The following is a 22,449-nucleotide window of genomic DNA, read 5'->3' on the forward strand; positions in this document are numbered from 1 at the left end:
AAAAAACTGAAGAGGGTTCGTAGAATAACTACAAGACTAATTTGAGGTTTTGGAAAACATATCTTTACAGAAACTATTTAGTTTATCAAACAGAATGTTAAGAGTTGACATGGATCAAAGCCTATGGGTCTAGCTACATTGCAATCAAAGCTCTTGAGGGCACAGCCAAGCTAGCTTTCATCTAGCTAGCTAGCAGTAGCAAAGCCCTGGCAGCTTGGGCTGCAGTAGCCCAACCAGGACACTGCTTACATACTCTAGCAGCTACACCCTGTAAGTATCCACACAGGGAGAAGATATCTGATAGTAGAGAGCTCGTTAATGTAGCAGACAAAAATGACCACAAGCTCCAGTGACTTGAAATTAAACTAGACAAATTCAAACTGGAAATAAGAGTGCAAACTTTTAACAGTGAGAGTAAATAACCATTGGAACAACTTACTTATCGAGGCAAGTAGAGGATTATAGAGGACTATAATGAAGTCTTTAAATCAAGATCAGATGTCTTAAAAAGCTTCCAGGCTAGTAAAACCACAAGTTATTGGCCTTGATGCAGAAGTTACTCTGAAATTCTATGGCCTGTATTATGGAGAAAGTCAGACTAGATAATCACAATTATCCCTTCAGGCTTAAAATCTGAAATTTACGAAAACCTCCTTTCAGTTGACTGTATATCAAGGGCAACATCTATAAAGAAATCCATAATTATTAGTAGATACCTACTTTGCAATTTTCTTCTGCCGCTCTTTCTGCCTTTGCTGTTCCTTTACTTGTTCTCTCTCGATATCCATGAAGAGACGTCTGTATCTCAGGTACTGATTTTGACGCTGCAGGAAAGACGACAGTCTTAAGAGGAAGGTGTCTTGGTGCAATATACAGCAGGACCTGGAAGTGGTACTGCAAGAACTCACACTGTGCACGTTATACTGCAAGAATTAAAGGAGGAAGGATTAAGTTTTGAGCTGAGAAATCTCGCCAAATATCACACTGAATAAAAACCCAGTAAGCAACACCCTGTGAAATCCACCACAGAGTTTACCTGTCTCCAGCTGCTGCAGATGGTCATTCTGATGATAGAAAACATCTTGTCAGTCATCTTGTCTCCCTGTGTATGAGTTTCTTCTTTCTCCTCAAGGGAGAATTAAAATGTTTCATTGCACATGTTCCAGAACTGAATGAAAGGTAGGAGGAAAGCTGTTACCTTGCTCCTCTTCTCTCCAGCTATCTTCCAAAACCATGATCTTGGTAACAACATCTTCTACTGCAAGGGTTCTCAAACTTTGTGTGACATCTTATTAGCAATACCATCTCACAGACGTCAGCTATAGCAATTGTTTGTGTTGTAAGGTATTTTTACTGAAGCTGGCCAAATTTTATTTTTTTCGAATGGAAGAATTTCCCCGCCCCTCCCCATCAGAAAAAGGTGTTTCACTGAAATCAAAGAGGTTTCACTTCAATGTGCCAACTGACAGAAAAGTTTAAAATCTATTTGAATGGAAATGGAGGACTATGTTCCAATTTTCTTGTTTTGTTTCAACTTTTAAATGTAATGGTTTAATTTTTAAAAAAAAAAAAAAGTTTTTCAATGTTTGGACATTACTGAAATGATGGGTTTCTATGAAGTATTTCAGAATTTTTGTTTCATGGTAAATTTTGACTTCTCATCCTGACTGGAAATGAAAGGAAATTTTGAAGTGTCAGACTTCCCCACAGGATGGAAATTCCATTTTTCCCTGATTGTCTTTAAGTTTTGCCTTCTTTCAGTGTTATTTTGTAGTTGCTGTGAGGTAGGGGCAGCACCATGTGACCAGCCAGCTCATTGACAACCACCAGCAGGTGGGCCACAGGCCACAGTTTGAGAACTTCTATGCTCCTGATGGACCCACAGTGGATTTCCCAAGACAACACTCATCTACCCAACCTCGTGCACTCCTAGTTCTTCCTCCACCCCTAAGATTTCTGCTGTAGAATCTCTGAAAGGAGATCCAGCATAAAGGAGGGCCTGTAGTGAGAAGCCAGAACCAGGGTTGTGGAAGATTTACATTACTCAGCCAAGGAGAGAGAGGAGTGGCTAGGGACATTTTTTCCCCTTCAATGCTTACACATTTTCTATTCAAAATAAGAGACCACATGGTTTTAAGATTAGCCCTTTGTCTGGTCAGCCACAGGGCATGTGAAAAAGCCATGCCATCAACTCCAGCAACAGCTGGAGCCTTAAGTATCCATTGTTTCACAGGGGAGATAAGCCCCATATGTGCTGCTATATAAGGAGAAGTCTTTGCTGTCAAGGCATCAGCCTCACCCATAGAATTCAAAGGGAAGAAAAAAAACCCATGGATGTACTAAGAGTGGAGAAAGCATCTAGCTAAGCTCACATCTCCATGCAGATTCGTAAGATTTAAGGGCAAATGGGACCATCAAGATCATCTAGTCTGATCTCTGGCATAACACAGGCCATAGAATTTCACCCAGTGATTCCTCCACCAAGCCTATAACTTCAGGTTGAACTAGTTCATCTTTCACATGGCAAAGAAACCCTATACGCATACAGAGTCTAGAAATAGACTCAGGACAGAGGCCTGCTGAGCATACATCAAACGCTGCACATGGCACAGAAACCCAAGTGAATCCTTCCTTGGTGGGGAACGGTTCTATGTACCTAAAAGAAGACCTGGTTTAAGTCACATGCTGCATTTGATGCACTGATACTTTCACAGTTTATATAGGGTTTTCCTCCCAGGTAGGCCCTCTGCTAAGAGTTGAGATGACTGAACTTTTGAGCGATCATGAAGTTAGAAATAATGGTGTGCAAGATACTGGCAGGCTTGCAATGGAGGAATCAAGCTTTAGGGTGTGAAAGAGAAAAGAAATGGGAGGCTGAGCGGGAGAGAGCAGTAAGCTAAGAGGAATGGGTGGAGGAACAAGTCAGAAGGGTTGATATACAGAAGGTAGAGACCATTTAGAAGCGATGAAAGAAAGATTCTTTGGACCTCAGGGGTTCAGTGGTTGCAAAGTAATTGGTAAGAAGTCGTTAATTTAAGAATAAAAGCAAACTGTTTATCATTTGAAGCTTATGTATAAAATACGGCAAGGCTCACAAGTGCAAGAGGGAAATGTTACATTAATATAAGTGGACAGTGAAAGGGAATGGATTGGGAGGAGAAGCACCTACTAAAATAATTCTCTCTTCTGGGTCTCCCAGTGGTTGTCATCTTCCTATGTCTTCTAGGTTGTAAGCTGAGCAAGGTATGGACTAGCATGTCATCTCTGGTGCAGTGTCAATCACACGGTCTATACTTAATAGTTACTAAATATTACGTGATAGCATGGCTTATCCTGTGTATTGTACAATACCAAGCACCCTGAAGGTGCTTCATAAAGACAGTGGTCATAGATTCGTTGCACGGTACAGTTAAAATTATTTTGTTATAATAGATGTTCTGGAAGAATTTTGCTGCTGAAATCCAGGGCAGTGCTACATTAGGCAACTCTGGGTTTGGCAGACCACAGAAACCTCTGCCCATTACAGGTGGATACTTTGCTTGCAACGCTGTACTCTACACGCTTTGCAGTTTGTCTGGATTCCAACATACATAAATGGAAAAGTAACAGGCTTTGCTTGCAGTTAAGGCCAGCCCTGTGTGTAAAGGAACGAAAAGCTTGCATAGGAGCCAATTCCATACACTACTGAGGTCCAGGTCATTAAGGTCCAACAGACAAGTATCAATCCCCTCCTCGCAACTAAAAAGGGAGCCTAGAAAGAAGCCAAATGGCAAGAGAACAGAAATCCTCATGGGACGAGCATGTACTCTGCTCCTCTTGGAATGCAGTGTTTCAGTGGTTTTGTACGTCTTTTGTGGCAGTGTACGTGGTAAGTTAAACGGTGGGATCCTGCAGGGATTATCGCACCAACTGAGACTACGTAGTTATGGTTCCAACTGCCCCAATGATTCCATGTATGAAGTCAACCAACAGCCTTAAAGGTGTTAATAAGTATTACATAGTATTGACAGCTATGCCACCAGCTTTGATATATTATTCCAGTTTCTGGTGTTTCACAGTAAAACAGCAGTGTCTCCTAATGTGCCCTGCTCTTGGTACAATTCAGACGCAGATGCCGAAAATACAAGTAAGACTTTATGCTATTTGACATACCTGTTTCTTGGTTTCTTCTTTGTCTATCCCAGGCCAAAGTACAAGGGGAGCTTGGAAATCAGTGCCCAATCCTGAAGATGATCCAGCAGGGTCTGATGCCTTCATTAATCCATTATAAAGCTGAAAAAAAAATATGGAGTGGATCAAGACACGACTGGCCTCAGCACTTTCAGTAAGCCAGAGTATCAACAGACTTCTGTTCACCTTTATAGTAGTAACACTGGTCTTTTGACTAAGTACACAAGATCTGTACACCATTCATATGAAACACAAAATATGGGGCATTGACATTGCTGATAATTTTATGCATGGCACACAGGAAAGATCATTGGTGCCAGTATTATTGTTGAGAAAACATCTTCATTTCTACAATCAGGCATTTGTAACACTGCCATGGAAATTTGTTTTGGACAGAAACATAAAAGAAAAATCTTAGTTTGGAACAAACTGAAGTTTTATTCACGGCTATAATTGGTTTTGGAAATTATAGTTGCCCCACTTTAGCCCAGAAATTGTGCAATACCCTTACAGAGCTCTGTGCACAATATATCTTAAAAAAAAAAAAGAATAATCAGTCAATCTGTGGAACTCATTACCAGAGGTTATTGAGAAGGCCAGAAACATAACTGGATTAAAAAATAATTAAATAAATTAATGGAGGACAAGTCCATCAATGGCTGTTAGCCAAGATGGTCAGGAACACAATCCCGTGCTCTGGTTCCTCCTAAACATCTGACTGCCATAAGCAGGAACTGGACAACAGTAGATGGATCACTCAACAAATCGCTCTGTTGTATTAATTTCCTCTGAAGCAATTGGCACTAGCAACTGTCAGAAGACAGGATACGGGGCTACATGGACCATAGGTCTGACCTGGTATGACTACTCTTATGTTCTTATGTAATTAATGTGAAAATTAGTGGATGTTTTTGCACAGTATATGATTCCGACTGTTTTTCACACATGTATGTGACTTATTTTATTAGACATTCCCAGACAGAAATTTGTTCAAGATGCAGTTAACACTGAGATTCTATACTTATTATAAGGACAAAAATCATTACAAGAGCATCGCAGTTAGCCCAAACTGACAAATTAAAGACCTTAATTCTGAATGTCCTAGTGAAAAATTATGAGACATTCAAAGCTTTTTAAAAACATGGAGATGTATAGTTAAAGTCCCCAAACATGCTACATTTGACCCTGTAGTGTCACTACCACTAAACTTCCCTTTTTTTTTCCTCTCCATTCACACGTAAGATCTGATTCTGCAAACTTTTACTCATGCAGTTCACAGGGTCGTGCTTCCACACTGAAAGATGGGGATTTTTTGATCAAAGACTTAAAGAAGTTTGCAGACATCTTAATAGGTAAAGCCACTGCACTCGTACAGTGGCCAAATCATGACCATCCTCCCATCTGTCTTATGTTCTTTTTCCCCACAAGGGCTTGGAGACATCTCTGTGGGAAGCCAGTTGTAAATGTGATGCTTTAGCCAGAGGAGCCCTTTCAATACAAACAGAATAATTCCATGATCTGGGCTTAAGTTTGTATATACAGATACAAATGTGTTCAGCTACACATGTCTAACTGGTGGCACAGAGAATGCTAATGAAGAAGAGATTCTTGAGCATGCTATCTGAAGAATCAGGTCTGGAAACGTGTATTTTTGTGAACTTGTGTGTGTTAATGAAGGTGACTAAAGTTTGCACAACCACTGATTGACTAAGGACAAAGCATTTCTCTGTGTGCTCACCTATTATGGAAGGATAAGTCTGTCTTGGAGTTTGCTCTTATCCCGTCAGAGCATTGCTATAGGAGTGCAGCTTTCTGTTTTACTTTGGGTTAACTCTTACATGAACTCTGAACTTGGGTCCTGCCAGAAATATTACTTTTCAGTTCATTCGTGCAAAGTTAAGGCCACTTATGCATCAATTTGTCTTGTATAACCGTTGTTTAAGGATCAAAAACGGAATTTAGTGAGATTGAAGCCCTCTGGTAACGGGACATAGCACGAAAGCTGTGCAGATACTGCAAAAAGCTACTTGCAAACTGCTCCATTACACGTGCTTATTCTTAGTTATATTCAACACATTTTTTTTTAGTTTCACAAACATTTGTACCAGTGAGTACTTGTTTACAAGAATATTTTCAGGATGTGGAAGTCCCACAAATACTTAGGCAAGTATTTGAAGCAGACAGAACTTGCTCAAGTCCTCCTGCTTCAATATTTATAATCGAATCACAGATCAAAAAATACAAACATCTCATGTCTAATATAACTATTCTTGGCACAAATAGTAAATACTCCCATTTTTGAGTAAACAATTTATAAGCAACCCATTGGGTGAAATGTTTGCCTAAAGTATCAAATTCAAACAAATGCTTATATAAATATATCAGCCTGCTTGTAAACAGGAAAAAAAAATCCAGTCATTAAATATGCTGTCACAAGTACTTGTCCTGGATTCGCATGGAATATTCACCTGTAATCATGGGTTCAATTCCAGCTCAAAATGGCAGTGATAAAAATTAAATAGCTACTTGCTGTTTAGTGGCTTGAGTGAATGAATAGATACCCATGTAAAAAAAAAAAAAGTCACCACCACAAATGCTATTCTTGTATCTGGAGTCTAGAGTTCAGGTTAGGAGGTCAACTGGCAGTGTGTCACCACTGCTCAGGCAGTAGCTGTTCTGGAACAGCAGTGAAAGACCAGAAACCACGTTTACTTAGGACAAGAATTAGAGACACCAGGACTGGCTGACTCAGCCTTGGTCACATCAGATCTGGGATTTTAGATGTCTTACTTTTCCAAATTCTAGTTTGTAGTACAAGTTGTCATCACCCTGCTCAGCCTTATTTTTGGTTGTTGCCTGGTCTTGTAATTCAGCGGGAAGGTCATGATGTCCTGCCAGAGGAAACTCCTCACACTCTTCTCCATGCACTGGAGTTGGCCTGCAGGACACTAGTTTCTGGGGAAACAAATGTTAGATTTAAACTTAATTGCATTATTTCAATGCAGGAGCAGCTCATGAATATAAGACCCCTGTAAGCTTTGGGTGAAAGAGCAACCTGAGGACATTTGTTCTCTGGGACAGTGAAGACTAGGCAGGTTGTAAAGAGGACATGCTTGAACTTCAGTAGAGGGGAATGAGCAAGAAATAGTGCCACTGCAGATTTTAACTGGTGAACAATCTTGTCAACAGTGCAAAAGTGACTAGCTGGTGGGAATAAAGGAAGTGGTTTTCTGTGCATGTCATTTTGCAGTTGCAGGAGACGCAAACACCAAAAAAACCAAAACAACACTTGCTAATTGCTGCTACAGATTCTCTCAATACTTAGAACAGGCGCTATCTGAGCCATCTATATTTGTGGTACAAACAGGAACTACCCATGGCATTTGCAAAGTAACTGTTGGCAAATACAGGGTGCTGTATGTGCAGGTTTCTGGAGTCACATCAAGGTGCGCAGAATCTTGAGACCTCTCAGAAGAGAAGATATTCACCCTACAATAACTATCAATCTTTGAGATGTTGTAGTAAGTGTGGTTCCCACTGCAAGTATACCCGAGATCAGAGTTTTGTGAATACCAGTGTGTGTCAGGGTGGTGCACACACACTGTTCCTCCTGATGCTCCCATCTGAGAGCATAAGGGTGGTATAGCCACAAACCTCCCTTGGTTCCTTCCAATACAAAGTCTGTGGCTTTGGAGAATTCTGAAAAGCAGGGATGGGGAGTAGATCTACACAGATTACATCTCATAGGGTTGGAAGGGACCTCAGATGGTCGTCTAGTCCAACCCCCTGCTCAAAGCAGGGCCAATCCCCAACTAAATCCCCAAGTAGCCCCCTCAAGGATTGAGCTCACAACCCTGGGTTTAGCAGGCTAATGCTCAAACTACTGAGCTATCCCCCGCCTCAACTAACCAGTTACTGTAGGGTAAGTAACTGAGCTCTCTTCTTTAAGAATGCCAGTGTGGATCCCACAGCAGGCGTCTGGCAAGCAGTTTCCTCATTAGATGGCGGGAATGAGACATTTCAAATAAAAATTGAAGCACTGCTCTCCAAAACTTGGTACCTGATCTAGCCTTGAGGTCAAGGACAGAATATCTGACAAAGGTCAGTGACCTGCTCTACAGTGTTGCCATGCAGATCTCAGATATTGGCATATCCCTGTGCCCTGACAGAGTGAGCCTTGAACGCTGGAAGGAGAGGTCTGTCAGCTATCTTGCTGCAAGTGGAAATACATTGTGTGAGCCACTTAGAAAGAGTCTTTGCAATGAGATGGCCTGAATTTTCAAAGGGCTAGATGTGGCCTTAAATAGGTGAGGAGACACCCTAAAAGGCATGGTCCTTTTGATACAATGGAGCAAAATTCTGTCCATCAGAAATTAGCCCAGATGGGTTGAGTTAGTTTGTTTTAGTTTCCTTCAGCAAGTAAAATGAATATCAAACTTAGCTGAAGTTAAAGAATAGTGAGTTGGACACTTACCGAGTTCTATCTCGCTATCTCCAGCAGTAAGAGGGAACTGGAGGGTCATGGCTTCCCCATCCTTGATGCCCCAATACCAGGGCCCAAGGAGGAACAGAGCCCAAGCATAGCCCTGACAGATATGACTATCCAAAAGATAAATCTCGCATTCACGAGGCACGTGGGCACTTACAATGGGATCCACAGCAACACACTAACAAAAACAGATTCTAGTTTAAGCTGAAAAAAACCTAGAACAAGAATTTGTGGGTAATTCTTTTGTTGAACACAGAAGCGTTCAACACATTTAATCAGGTCATGGAAGATAGAGACGGTGTTCACAGAGAAGCAGGCCAGATATTGATTCAGACCCTCTCGATATCTGAAGATACAGTGAATCTTAAAGGGAATCTGTGAAAATGAAGGAAGATAAAACATAGACCCAGGTATCATGGACTCAGGATTTGTTCTACTTTGCTGTTTCTATGCCAGATGAAAAAACACACTCTTGAAACAGGCCAGACCAATAAAAAATGCATAATTGCAAGAGATGAGACAGAATTTTATTGGCTTATGTATGTAATGACTGCATTACTTACAAGCATTGAGGCCACTAGCATCCCAAAAAAGTGCCAATAAAACATTTGTACCATTTCACCCTGCCATGCACCACGGCTTTCAGAGAAACATGTTCATAAACAGCTTGGCTATGATAAGGCAGTAGTTAAGCTATTTTTGTAGTTCTTCCACCATAAAGGCAAACTCCTTAAGCACCACAAGCCCAGTAGTGCACACATCAAGAGAACTCAAACAATAACCCAGAAGCATCTCTCTACATCAGCGATTCTCAAACTGTGGGTTGGGACCCCAAAGTGGATTGCAAGCACATTTTAATGGGGTCACCAGGGCTTGCTTAGACTTGCTGGGGCCCAAGGCCCAAGCCCCATCACCCAGGGCCCAAGACAAACCCCAAAGGCATCAGCTCTGGGTGGTGGGGCTCAAGTTACAGGCCCCCTGCCTGGGGCTGATGCCCTTGGGCTTCGGCTTTGGCTCTGGGGCAGTGAGTCTCAGGCTTTGGCCCCCCAGCCTGGGACGGAGGGGCTCGGGCCCCCCCCCCCCTCCTGGGGTCATGTAATAACTTTTGTTGTTAGAAGGGGGTCTTGGTGCAATGAAGTTTGAAAACCACCGCTCTAAGTGTCTATTTTAAAAGCCTTCTAAAACAAACTGGGTCCCTTTGGGCAGCTAGGAACTGACAACCTTCACTTGCAATTTTCTAATGGTATAAAGCACTGGGTTTGGGGGGGTCTTGCTAGGTCACATAACATCAGGCCTTTTACCCTTCATTTGGGGAGGACTGAATGTAGCCAGCCCTGAGCCTTTGGCTAGCATCATTTTGGGAAGCAAACTCCACATTCTAAAAGGAGGGGTATTGAAGGAAATGTTGATCTGGAAGGAAGGCTGATTTAAAAACAAACAAACAACCGCCCCGCCCTGCCCGCCCCTCTCAAGACAGCTATGTGATGTGTTTGAAATGCTAGCCCTGGAACTGGATAAACAAGAAGAAGGTGACCTGGAGTCTCTCTCAACTGTTGGCTCTGTAGAGTAAAAGGAGGTTGCTCATACAGAAGTGAAAGCATTGGCATATCTGCTCCCTGTATATTCAAGGTTGATGGGCAAGGAGAAGCCATCTTTACTATCATTATTCAGAACAGGACTGTATTTTAATGGTGGTTATTTCAGTAAGTTCCCTTTCATGTGGTTTTCAGTGGAGCTTGTTTTACCTGAATGAATACTAATAAGAGGGGAAGAAAAAGTAACTGGATAGTCTAGGCACACTACTCCGTACTGCAAAGGCATCTCCTTGGGTCTCTCAACCCCAGTGAATTTAAACATGAGATAATAAATTATTAAGTGACAGCAATAACCCATTTTATTTTCCCCTTTCTTGAAAAGATCCACGGCACTGTGTGGTTGGCTGATTGTACAGGGCTCAGGATCTTCACACAGTGCAACGAGCAATTTATGATCACTCTACTAGTGGCTGAGCTAAGTCAGCCCCTTACTTACGTTTCTGGTTGGGCTGACACCCCAGATGCCTCCTGGTAGTTCGGGTGGGCCTGCTCCTTTGGGCACTGTTTTGCAGGATGCTAGCCGGCGACGGACCTGTTTCATAGTTTTGCTAAGCTGCCAGTAAGAAAGACAGATCAAAGTGCTAACAGGTTGACAGTTTAGTGACAGCTTGCTGCTACAAATGAGGAGAAGGCCAAAAGGTTCATTACAAGGTAGATCACATCTCATCTGAAAGTGGTTGTCACTCAAAGTGGCCAAAGTCATCTTAGCACTTTGCCTGAGGGTGCAATGCAGCATCAGTTGCTTGACTGTTGGAGGTAATCCACTGACAGGTACATGACAAGCAGCTACAGTACCTTGCAAGCATACTGCAACTCTAATCCATAGGACAGTTCTTGGTAAGAAAAAGAATTTCACTGATGGCCAATTCACTCCTTGCCCAGTCTGTTACTATTGCCAGGGATGTAGCCCATTAGTATGTGATCACCAACAGTTTTGTTTCACGTGCCTCACAGCTGTCACAGCCTGACTTGGTTCCTACTGACCTGTTTTAGATTTGGACTTTGGGGCTAGACAGGAGACATTCTAGATCCCATTCCTGCTACCCAATCACAGGTGCTGTGTGACTAGCTCAGAGAAAAACCTGTGCTTTAGTCAATTTAGCCTCAATTCTCTTACCACCAATAACCTGTGCATGAGAGGGAGGAGGGATTTACCCCCTCACCTTCTAAAATATCTGTTAGAAGCCAGTACCAGAAGCTGGATGTTCGCCTTGATCCAGCTGATCCAGTTCTGAATGTCCTGTGTGCTCATGTATATACTGACACAGATACTGAGCAACATTAACCCAGAGTGGTGGTTTCTTTTTTTATTCTTGTATCAGAGGGGTAGCCGTGTTAGTCTGGATCTGTAAAAAGCAACAGAGTCCCGTGGCACCTTATAGACAACAGATGTATTGGAGCATAAGCTTTTGTGTATTCACCCACAAAAGCTTATGCTCCAGTACATCTGTTGTCTATAAGGTGCCACAGGACTCTGTTGCTTTTTTTATTCTTGTTCTAATATAAGCAGGTCTAGGGGCTTATGATACAGAAAGACACCATAATTAGAGAGCACATTGAACCAAAGCCCCAGATACCTCTAAACTTCACTGAATTTGGATTGGGAACTGAACTGTTAAACTCAAGCACACCCACATGGGATGATAGCGAGTAATTTTTTCAACTGCCAAGATAAATCATAAGCACTGTTATGAACTATAAAAAAAGGCAGCTAGCTCCCACTTCACACGTTCCACAAGGCTTTAGTTATCTCACACCTTTGTTCCTGGATATGCAGAATGTCAGTGGGGAGATGACTCCATCTAGTGCCTTCGACCCAATGACACACACCAGAGGGGAAGAACCTTTATTTTATGGAGGCTTTACTTCACTTTGGAAGTTTTTCACAAAAGGGAATGCTTGCATCTCCGCTAAACTAACGATGGATCAAATTTAAGTGCAGCATTCTTAATAGGGATATTTGTTGTTAGTTTTAATACTAAAATTATGACTAAATGGAACCTCAACAATATCAAGAATCCAAAAAAAGTTACCTATATAATAGCTTTGTACTTTACCACCACAAAGTATTGAATGTAAACACAATGACAACCAGCCCATAAAAGGAGAGACTGGAGTAAAAAAACAAAACTAAAAAAAACATACCATTGTCTTTCACCTCACGAACAGGTAAGTGTCATGAGTGAGATGTACAAAAAGGTAAAAGTAGGGTAAGAGAAGTAAAGCATTGTAATGTTATCTTGTAATGAACCAGTTTTAACAAGAGAACTCACACACATGCTTTCCTTGTCATTCTAAGTATCAGAGTACTCTGCAAAGCCTTTACATTCATGATACGCAAGCTCAGTTCTAAAACAGGGTACTCCTGTATCATAGTTGGAGAAGTTTTAATGCTATGGGCATACAACAAATGGAGGCTGTGAGATTGTTGGCAGTCAATAAACACTCACTGTGTTGGCTTGTTGATAGAATAACTGGCTTTGCTTCTCTCTTCCCTCTTCCTCCCAACTGGCATGAAGCTGCTGCACAGGGATCAAGTTGGTACCAGAACTACAGATGGTAGATGCTGCATTACTTCGATACACACATGTATTCCTCTTAGGGGTCAAGTGCAGTGCAGACTCTGAACATCGCATCACAACAGAGCTTTCTTTTTCTGCCTGCAGTGATAGAGGGGAAAAAAAAAAAACACACACAAGTCCAGAACAACCATTTAACCGAAGTCACTCACTGAGTAAATCCACACACGTACTGACAGACGTTTTGGATATGAGTTTTCGTGGGTGAATACCCACTTCGTCAGATGAATGTAGTGGAAATTTCCAGGGGCAGGTATATATATGCTAGCAAGCAAGCTAGAGATAATGAGGTTAGTTCCTCATCCTCCCTGATTGAACTAACCTCGTTATCTCTGGCTTGCTTGCTAGCATATATATACCTGCCCCTGGAAATTTCCACTACATTCATCTGACGAAGTGGGTATTCACCCACGAAAGCTCATGATCCAAAACGTCTGTTAGTCTATAAGGTGCCACAGGATTCTCTGCTGCTTTTACAGATTCAGACTAACACAGCTACCCCTCTGACACGTAGACAGTTTGCTGTCACAGGTGCTACCTGTAGAACTTTCATTCATGTGATGACAGAAAGGTATAAGAGCAGATGGATTTTGGAGGCTGTTGCCCCTGTGGCTCTGCACTCAAGGGTTGAGTGCACCTAAAGGTCAGTGCCCCCTTAGATCACAAAGGTGACCCCTCATGGAACTGAACATGTGGAACAAGTTTATTAAAAAGGGAATTGCTGTGCTAACCTCCCTTCCTAGTTCATCTCCTCCTGCCAGAGTTCAAAGATACAAGCAGGGCAAAAATATGGCTCTTCAGAGACAATGCCTCTTTCTTCTTCTTCCTCTCCTCCTCTGCTGACAAGGCAAGGGAATGGGGAAGAGAGCAAGGAGCTAGCCCAGCCCAGCAACATGTAGCTCAACCAGATTGCTCCACTGCAGACTGCAGTCAGAAGGAACTAGCTAGGAAGGTTCTAGAGGTACTGCAGGTTGGGAGGAGGCTCATGCTCAACTACCAGTACCTGAAATACCCAAAATACAGAACTAGGAAAGTTCCCAGCCAGTCACACACTAGTGCACAAGACATAACAGTAGGAATCCTGCAAGGGTCATATCTGTAATAGACACCTCAGCAATGGTTTTCAGTTGTGAGTGGGGAGTTCCCTGCTGGTCTTCACTAGGACATAGATCTCTGGACATTAAGTCTGTGCAAGATGCCTAGAGTCAAAGCAGCTGTGGAAATAATTGCAAATCTCCTGACTTTTCTTAAGAGACAAGCCTTAAGATAATATAATAGTGGTTGTATTTACACAGGAATGTTTGCTTTTGAAGCAGTGTCACCATCTAAGCAAGACTCCTTGTGTGAATCAGACCAGACAGAGGCTGGTGTTGATACAGGTTTGCCCTACCGCTTCACAGGATTTCTGGAGCTGCTGCTTTCTCCTCATCTTGATTTGCTGATTCACCCTCTGCCTCACTTCCCCCTGGAAGCGTTTCAGATTCTCTTCCTTTTCCTTTTGCTGCTCCTTTAGCTCCTCTTCAACCTGAAACGCTGAAGCCTGGAACAGGTTAAAGCAGATGTTCAAGTTAGCTTTTTCACCATGCAGCTTCACAACAGAGAGAAGCTGAAATCAAGGCTCTCTCTGGGACCCGTACATAAACCTACAGACAAGCAGTATTTCTAGGGAAAGGGATGTGTGTCAATGTTCTGGTTTAAAGATAAATACAATTAGTTAAAACTGTGACAGCATAACACAGATTGGTCTGAGAATCCAGTAACAGCTGCACAGATGGGTTGAGTAAATCATGTTACAAAGTGGAAATCTTTACTTTCCCCCTTCAAAATGCATAATATAAAAAAAGGAAAGAAAGGGGGCATGTTTAATAAAGTAACTCGTGGGGCAATCAGACATGAAGCTGCCTTCAGAAAGACTGACAGAAGATACAAAATCCAACTCAGAAAACTGAGGGTTGACACCCATTGTGGTCTCCATTAAGGCCAAGTGCAAGTCCCACATCGGTCTTTCAACAATGTTTTATGTACCCATCCCAGATCTATAACAACACATCAGGGAACTAACTTACGGGGCCAAAATAAAGCAAGACCTGCTCTTCTCACAGTATTTTCACCATCTGATGGAAAACAAACACTCACATAAATCAGCAATTTGAAGTTTCTCACTTGTACTTATGAGGACCATTCATCCAGCAATGACTTGTATAAATATCCTAAATTCAACATTAGCACCCCACCAAGAGCAGGCATCCAACACCACAAACCCAAATTAGATAAACTGCAAGAAAACTCGGGAAAAAACCCTGTCATTTTCTTTTAGATTTACCTTTTTCCATGAAGCTCCATGTATAATATGAAGATACACAAGTCACAGCACATAAAACCACAATAGAAACACAACTTCTAAGACTGTCTCCAGAATACTCACTCTTCACCCTCCTTCCATCAAGGCCAGAATGGATTCTAATTACTGATTGTTTGTATTAGAATAGCATTTTAGGCTCTAATGCCCCATTGTGCTAGGCACTGACCAAAGACAGAGCAAAAGATGTTTCTCGTTCCAAAGGGTTTACAACCTAAACAAACAAGACAGAAAGGATAGTGAAAGGGATAGAAAACACACACACAATGAACAAGGATGACTTGTGTCAGGCCAGTGCCTCCACTGATTGTTTTAATAGTGTTTGACTAGATTTGTATTTATTTTAGTTTACATGTGTTTGTACTAAGTGTATTCTATTAGAGGGGTGAAGGAGAGTGGAAATGAGGAAGAGAAGCACGCAGGACAGCTGGAGTGAGACTGAGCAAAAGCATTCCAATCCAAAGTATTAACACATTTCTATTCATCATCACCAACTAAATGAGCTCAAGTAAACATCGCTTCTACTGAAAAGGATGAAATCAAGTTATTTGAGACTACCTACAAGCCTCCAGCTTTAGAGAAATATCAAACTATATGAAAAGCGTCCAATAAATTTTGTAAAACTCAAGTTATGTGCTTAGAGAGAAAACTCTAAAACTACAAAACAACTGAATATTAACAGCAGAGAGGCCGTACATCACCATATTACACTGCTGTTGCAATACAATATGAAGTACCTACATAACATACAGTAAATGAGAGCTGGAACAGAAAGCAGCTTCATTAAAGTGTGAAGAGGAGTTTATGGCACAACAAGCCTTAGTCCAGGGGTAGGCAACCTACAACACGTGTGCCAAAGGCTGATTTTCAGTGGGACTCACGCTACCCGGGTCCTGGCCACTGATCCGGGGGGTGAGGGGGGGGCTGCATTTTAATTTAATTTCAAGTGAAGCTTCTTAAACATTTTAAAAACCTTATTTACTTTACATACAACAATAGTTTAGTTATATATTATAGTCTTATAGAAAGAGACCTTCTAAAAATGTTAAAATGTTTTACTGACACATAAAACCTTACATTAGAGTGAATAAATGAAGACTTGGCACACCACTTCTAAAAGGTTGCCAATCCCTGCCTTAGTCAATGACCCATTTGTAACACAGATGATAAAAAGCCTCTCAAATTAGAGCAATGCTGTTCTGTACTTAGAACAAAGCCAGTCTCTGACTTGCATAGGTGGTGGTCATTATACAAAGTATATTGCATATTTTGATAAACAAACAAACAAATGATAATTCTGTATCATGCTCTTATGGTATGTAAGAATTGCACATCAGTACATATGACTGCACCAAATACTTGTGTTTAACAATGCTGCAGTCAGAATCTATGAACATTTGTCCATACCTGAATACAACACCTAACCTACTAGTGAATTGTGTGTGTATTTACATCGGCAGAGGGTATAAAAGGTCAGGGGAAGCTAAGCCTCCCCAAACAGGATGAGGCACACCTCCCTTTGGAGGCATGCCAGCCCGCCGCCTTTGCCAGCCGCTGCTGAAAGGGCACCCGAGCCATGTCCCCATTCATGCTCTGCCCCGAGGCCCCACTCCTGCTTATCTTCTTCCTGCCCCTGCTCTGCCTTTTCCCCAAGAGGCTCCACCCCCATTCCACCTCTTCCTGTCCCAACACTGCCTCTCTCCCAGAGACCCCCGCACCTCTCCACCCTCTTCGGGATAGACCAAGAGCGCAGGGCTACAGTTGAGGCACCATTGCCGCCCCTACTTCTGGGGAGCTTGTGGCACTTGCACTCAGCCTCCTCAAATGCAGGTGTCATATGCCGCCCATGTGTATTTATTTGTAAATATGCTAGTAAAAAACAAAAGAAAAATCACAAGGCCATTGCTGATTGGTTTGCTGTATGGGTTAGTTAAAAAGTCAAAATAAGGAACCTCAAAACACCAGCATATCAAAGCCTACTATTCTCCTGTCTGTTTCCTACCAGAGGAGTACTGTAAAACGGGCTACTCATTTCATTGAGAGAGACAGTTATGCGTGGCAGCCCTTGTGCCCACTAGAGTAGAATTTTGTGCTGGGCCGAAAGAGCACATTTCAGTTTCTACCTGCTCATAACAAATGTGTCTTTCTAGCACAATCAAAGTAAACACAAGGGGGACAGTGCCGTCTTCCACTTGGTTGAGGATGCTATACAAAAAGAAAACAAAACCGATCTCTGGGCAAAAGCAATGAAAGAGACAAGTAAGGGCAAGGATGCACATACAAACCAAAGCCTGCTACAGCATACTTATAGACTCCAATACCGGAAAGGACCATCATCATCATAATTCTAGTCTGACCTCCTGCACACTGCAGGCCAGAAATCCTCACCCACCCACACCTGTAATGGACCCCTAATCTCTGGCTCAGTTACTGAAATCCTCAAATCATGATTTAAAGAGTTAAAGTTACAGAGAAACCACCATTTATACTAGTTTAAACCTGTAAGTGAGGAAGGCAAAAAACCCTCAGGGCCTCTGCCAATCTGACCTGGGGAAAACTTCTTCCCAACCCCAAATATGGTAATCAGTTAGACCCTGAGCACGTAGCCAAGACCCACCAGCCAGCACCTGGAAAAGAATTCTCTGTAGTAACTCAGAGCCCTCCCCAACTGATGTCCCATCACCAGCCATTGGATATATTTGCTACTTGCAGTCACAGATGAGTTACATGCCATTGTAGACAGTCTCATCATACCATCCCCTCCATTAACATTTCATGCTCAGTCTTGAAGCGAGTTAGGTTTTCTGCCCCCACTGCTCCCCTGGGAAGCTGTTCCAGAACTTCACTCCTGTGGTGGTTGGAAACTTTCATCTAATGTCAAGCCTAAACTTGTTGATAGCCAATTTATATCCATTTGTTCTTGTGTCCCCACTGGCACTTAATTTAAATAACTCCTCTCCCTTAGCTACATCCAAGTTCTTCTGGAAGGTCTCTAGATTCAGCAGTGCTTAGGTGAAAATTCTGTGGATGTTTCAGGTAAGTTTTAAGAATGGAGGTTTTATTGAGTTAAACATGAAAATAAACAAACAGCCGCTGTGGTATTTAATTCACAGTTAGTTACAAAAAAAATGAACTTGTCTGCACATTTTCCAGGGTACTACAGATTATCATCTTAAGGATTTCTGCATTAACGACTCCTTAAGATGAAATGAACAGTTCAGGTCTCTCACAGGTATCATTTCAGGCTGTCTGTAAACTCAGGAAAACAACGCTGCACTGGTTTACATGCAGGTCACCTTTTCTAACTTCACAACTATGAGTACTAGAAACAGAATTCAATAAAATAGATTCTGCAGCAAGGGAGGACTTTGGAGCTGTGGAATCGCAGAATACAAAGGGCCCTGCCATGACTATCAGATTTCTGGGGAAGAGTAGAGGAATAAGGAGCACAAAGTCAAGGAAGAATACTTAGAAGCTACAATCTGAACTCCAGCTGAGATTCCCACTCAGAGATGATCTAATCCTGGCCTGGATTACCAAAATTGTCAAGGGAACAATCAGGAGAAAGCAAACAGCGGAACAGGCAAAGCATTCAGACAGGGTACTCACAAAAGCAATGCTCTCCTCCCATTTGCCACCAGCTTGGGCGCTCTCCACCCAAACCCCCACAGGGGCCACACTCTGGTTCCTCTCAGCCAGTACTGCCTGATTCACTGCCATCCACAGACACCTCGCTTTGTCCCCTACAGGCTGTCCCACAGCCATGCTCCGGGCACAGGGCTGCTGCTTCGCAGGTGGCAGCATCCCAGTCACGTGGGAAGCCAGCCCCTCATCCACAGCCCTGTTCAAAAACAATGAAAACAACAACTCAAGGGATAGTTCTAGCCAAAAGCATCCCAGTGCCCCCAACCCCAGCACACCCCCGCAAAAGCAACCCAGTGCCTGCTGCCCTGCCACAGACATCCCTACACCAGCCCCAAACTAGCCCATTGCCCCACACCAATCCCAGTCCAGACACCCTCATCCTACCCCAGCAAAACCAACCCAGCACCCCTTGCCCACACCAGACACCCCTAACCCACCCCCACAGAGTAACCTAACCCAGCACCCCTGCCAGACACCCCCATCTCACCCTAACAAAACTAACCCAGCACTGCCTGGCCCCCAGACAGCCCTAACCCACCTCCATAAACCAGCCCCATGCCCACCCCCACAGACCAACCTAACCCAGTGCCTCCTGCCACAGACACCCCCATCCCACCCCAACAAAACCAACCCAGCACCCCTCGGCCACACCAGACACCCATATCCCACCCCCACAGACTAACCTACCCCAGCACCGCCTGCCCCCCCTAGACACGCCAACCCATCCCCACAGACCAACCCAACCCAGCACCCTTCGGCCACACCAGACACCCATACCACACCCCCACAGACTAACCTAACCCAGCACCACCTGCCCCCCCCCAGACACACCAACCCACCCCCACAGACCAACCCAACCCAGCACCCCCCACCGACACCCTCATCTCACCCCAACAAAACCAACCCAGCACCCCTCGGCCACACCAGACACCCATATCCCACCCCCACAGACTAACCTACCCTTACCCGCATCACCGGCTGCCCCCCCACGACCCCAACCCACCCACATAAACCAGCCCCGCGCCGGGGCCGAACCCGCCGCCCAATAGACAGAGAGTCACCCTACCCCCGCTACGAGACCCCTACGCGCACAATCGTAACACTGCGAGACGACTCACTCCGCAACCTCTCTAGGTCAACATCCCCCGTCCACACGCCCAGTCTCACGCGCTTACCTACGATGCCGCGAACTCCAGAGAAGCAGCTTCGCCAAGCCGACGATGTTGAATCCCGCACAGGACCGCCGAGTTATATACGTCCTCAGTCGGGGTTTTCGCTGGACCACCCAGGGCACAACCCCCTTATCCCAGCCTCGCCTCAACGCCTTGCGGGAGTCCCCCAGCGCTGGGTCGGGCTGGTTATTGGTCAGCGTTGGCAGCACGCGCGGATGGCGCCAAGGCCAGGGACAGGTGGCAAGCCCGTGCGGGCAAGGCCTGACAGAAGAGCTGGTCCTGAGTTGGAACACGAGGGGCTAGACGCATGCCTGCAATGAGTGCAGTTGGGGCTAGGGAGCCGTTGACACCAAACTGAACCCTGGATGTGGAGGCCACGTCACAGGCTAATGCAGCCCCTCCTCTGCTCTGGCTCTCCAGCGCCTGCGGGTGCCACGGTCACGCTGCCACAAACCCAACACACCGCTGCCGCTGCTGTGCTCAGCCAGGCAGCTGCTACAACAGGGCAAGCAAGGCACCCCGCTCAACTCAGCTTCGGGGTGGGTATGGGTTGCTCGTGACAAGCCAAGGAGGCTAGGGGTTATTGGGTACTGGGTGGAGGGGGCATCTGCTATAGACGTGAGTGCGCCGCCGGGCAGTGACATGCGGAGGAGAGATGGGGTGCGTCCATAGAGCGTGGATGTTGGATGCGACAAGAGGCGGGGAGGGTCCCTGACGGTATCAGAGAAGCCCACGTGGGGCATGGGAAGGTTGTGTGAGGTGCAGCGATGGTGATTCTATAGGGGTGGGGGTCCAGGCGTGAGGCAGTCACCGGGGGGCATTCAGGTGGTAGTTGGGGTGCAAGAGGGAGTTTTGGGAGGTGAGGCTCTCAGGTGAGCCAATTGTGTAAGTTGGGAGGTGTGGGCGACCTGGCAGGAGGGAGCTCCTGTGCTTGGGGGCGCGCTCGCACATCTGCATGCCTGAGGTGCGCAGTGGATGGAGTGGTGAGAGAGGGTCGTTTGGGCTGCCACGTTAAGAGAGTCAATGAGTGTCAGGGAGACAAGCGAATGTGTGGAGGTGCACGGAGACAGTTAGGGGGGGACACACTATCAGCGAGGCGCGCGACTAGTGGATTGGGGTGCAAGAGGAGGTCAGATGACGCGGAGGGAGGCTTCGTAGTGCTTGATGTCCCCTAGGGCTGAGGAGATTTGTCTAAGGGAGTCGCAGGAGGCATTTGGAGGGGGGGCTCTAATTGCTCACGGGGCTGTTGCCACAGCAGCCGCTAAGTCCCTTTATTGGATCGTGTGGGGCAGCCCTGGAGTTCTCTGGTACGAGAATGTGCAGTGAGTCGGTATGATTTTGGCTGGGGGGTGGGCTCAAAGAGACGGTAGCACAGGCGGCCTAATCATGGAAGAGTTTGGAGGTGGAGAGTAGTATGGGTGTGGTGAGCTGTTTTGATAGATGTTTACAGTAGGGACTGGTGAGCATTATCTAGATTGTGGCAGCGCTGACACGGCGACACAGTAGCTTCAGTGAAGCAGGGTGAGGGGATCTCCAGGACATAGGCACGGGCATGGGGTATGTGTGGTGCCGTAGCAAGGAGGAGAATTTTCTGGGCAGGTTGACTCCAGGGCTGAAGATCTCACATATTTAAGAGAGAGCAGTGTGATATTCGGAGAAATGTCAAGGAGTGGATATTAAGGGGAGAAAGAAGAGTGAGAGATGGCTCCTCACGGCCTGAAGCCTTTGGAGTAGAGATCGGAGAGTGGTGGGAGCACAAGGGTTGGTGCGAGTGTAGTTAAAAGTAAGTACAAAATAGAGGGCCGGGATGACAGGTAGGGTGTTGGTGAGGCCTCGTGCAACTGGAATTGAGAGCGACATTAAGAGGTGTGCCGCTCGTTCCAGGCTCGAGGATCAAGAGCAATGCAGGTTGTGAGAGTGAGGGGTGAACATGAGGTAGGGAAGATTTATGTGGGGAGAGGCTCCTCGGCTTGAGGCTTTAATAGCGAGCGGGAGTTGGGGTCGGCAAGAGAAGTACACGCGAGGTATAGGCGTGAGGGCGTGGGGCGCATCCAGCATACGTCATGTAGCATGGGTCTAAGAGGGAGTTGGGGTGGGAGGAATGTATGGAGTGTGTTTAGGCAGGATGACGATATCTGACGAGAGGTCCAGCGGGCTTGTGGCGACGGGGATTTGGGAGGCAGAAGGGGTCACGGGGGTTGGGGGTAGTGGGATAGGGTTCAGCTGCCAAGGGCTTTTGCTAGATGAGAACAGTGGCAGTACTTAGCCTCAGCAGCTAGCGCCCTCAAGGAGTAAGCCTGGTGAAACTTACTGCGGTCTGATTTGCAGAAGTAGGCTTCAGCTTGAAGGCGACGCACCTGTCACATATGGTCCACGCTGTAACGTACAGAGCGATAACGGCCCCAGCGAGGTTCGGCCATTGCTTCTCCTTAGGAAGGCT

The 22,449-nt window shown here is 44.9% G+C and overlaps 1 protein-coding gene across 2 annotated transcripts in view; it reads right to left on the reverse strand.

Moving 5' to 3' along the window:
- The window catches only part of CCDC15 (coiled-coil domain containing 15), a 35,987-nt gene extending 16,835 nt beyond the window's left edge, over positions 1-19,152 (reverse strand). The window contains exons 1-7 of one of the 2 annotated variants that reach the window (XM_032767133.2): positions 18,802-19,151; positions 14,224-14,373; positions 12,705-12,914; positions 10,691-10,807; positions 6,961-7,125; positions 4,153-4,272; positions 721-824 (exon numbers count right to left, since the gene is read on the reverse strand). In XM_032767133.2, coding sequence (XP_032623024.1) covers positions 721-824; positions 4,153-4,272; positions 6,961-7,125; positions 10,691-10,807; positions 12,705-12,914; positions 14,224-14,373; positions 18,802-18,996 — 1,061 coding nt within the window. In that variant the 5' untranslated portion in view covers positions 18,997-19,151. Of the gene's footprint in view, positions 1-720; positions 825-4,152; positions 4,273-6,960; positions 7,126-10,690; positions 10,808-12,704; positions 12,915-14,223; positions 14,374-18,801 lie in introns of both variants that reach the window. The other variant, XM_075073582.1, reaches the window with a different exon arrangement.
- Between the last annotated feature and the right edge of the window lie 3,297 nt (positions 19,153-22,449).

This window comes from Chelonoidis abingdonii, chromosome 18 (assembly GCF_003597395.2).
Source record: "Chelonoidis abingdonii isolate Lonesome George chromosome 18, CheloAbing_2.0, whole genome shotgun sequence".
Classification (NCBI taxonomy): domain Eukaryota; kingdom Metazoa; phylum Chordata; order Testudines; family Testudinidae; genus Chelonoidis; species Chelonoidis abingdonii.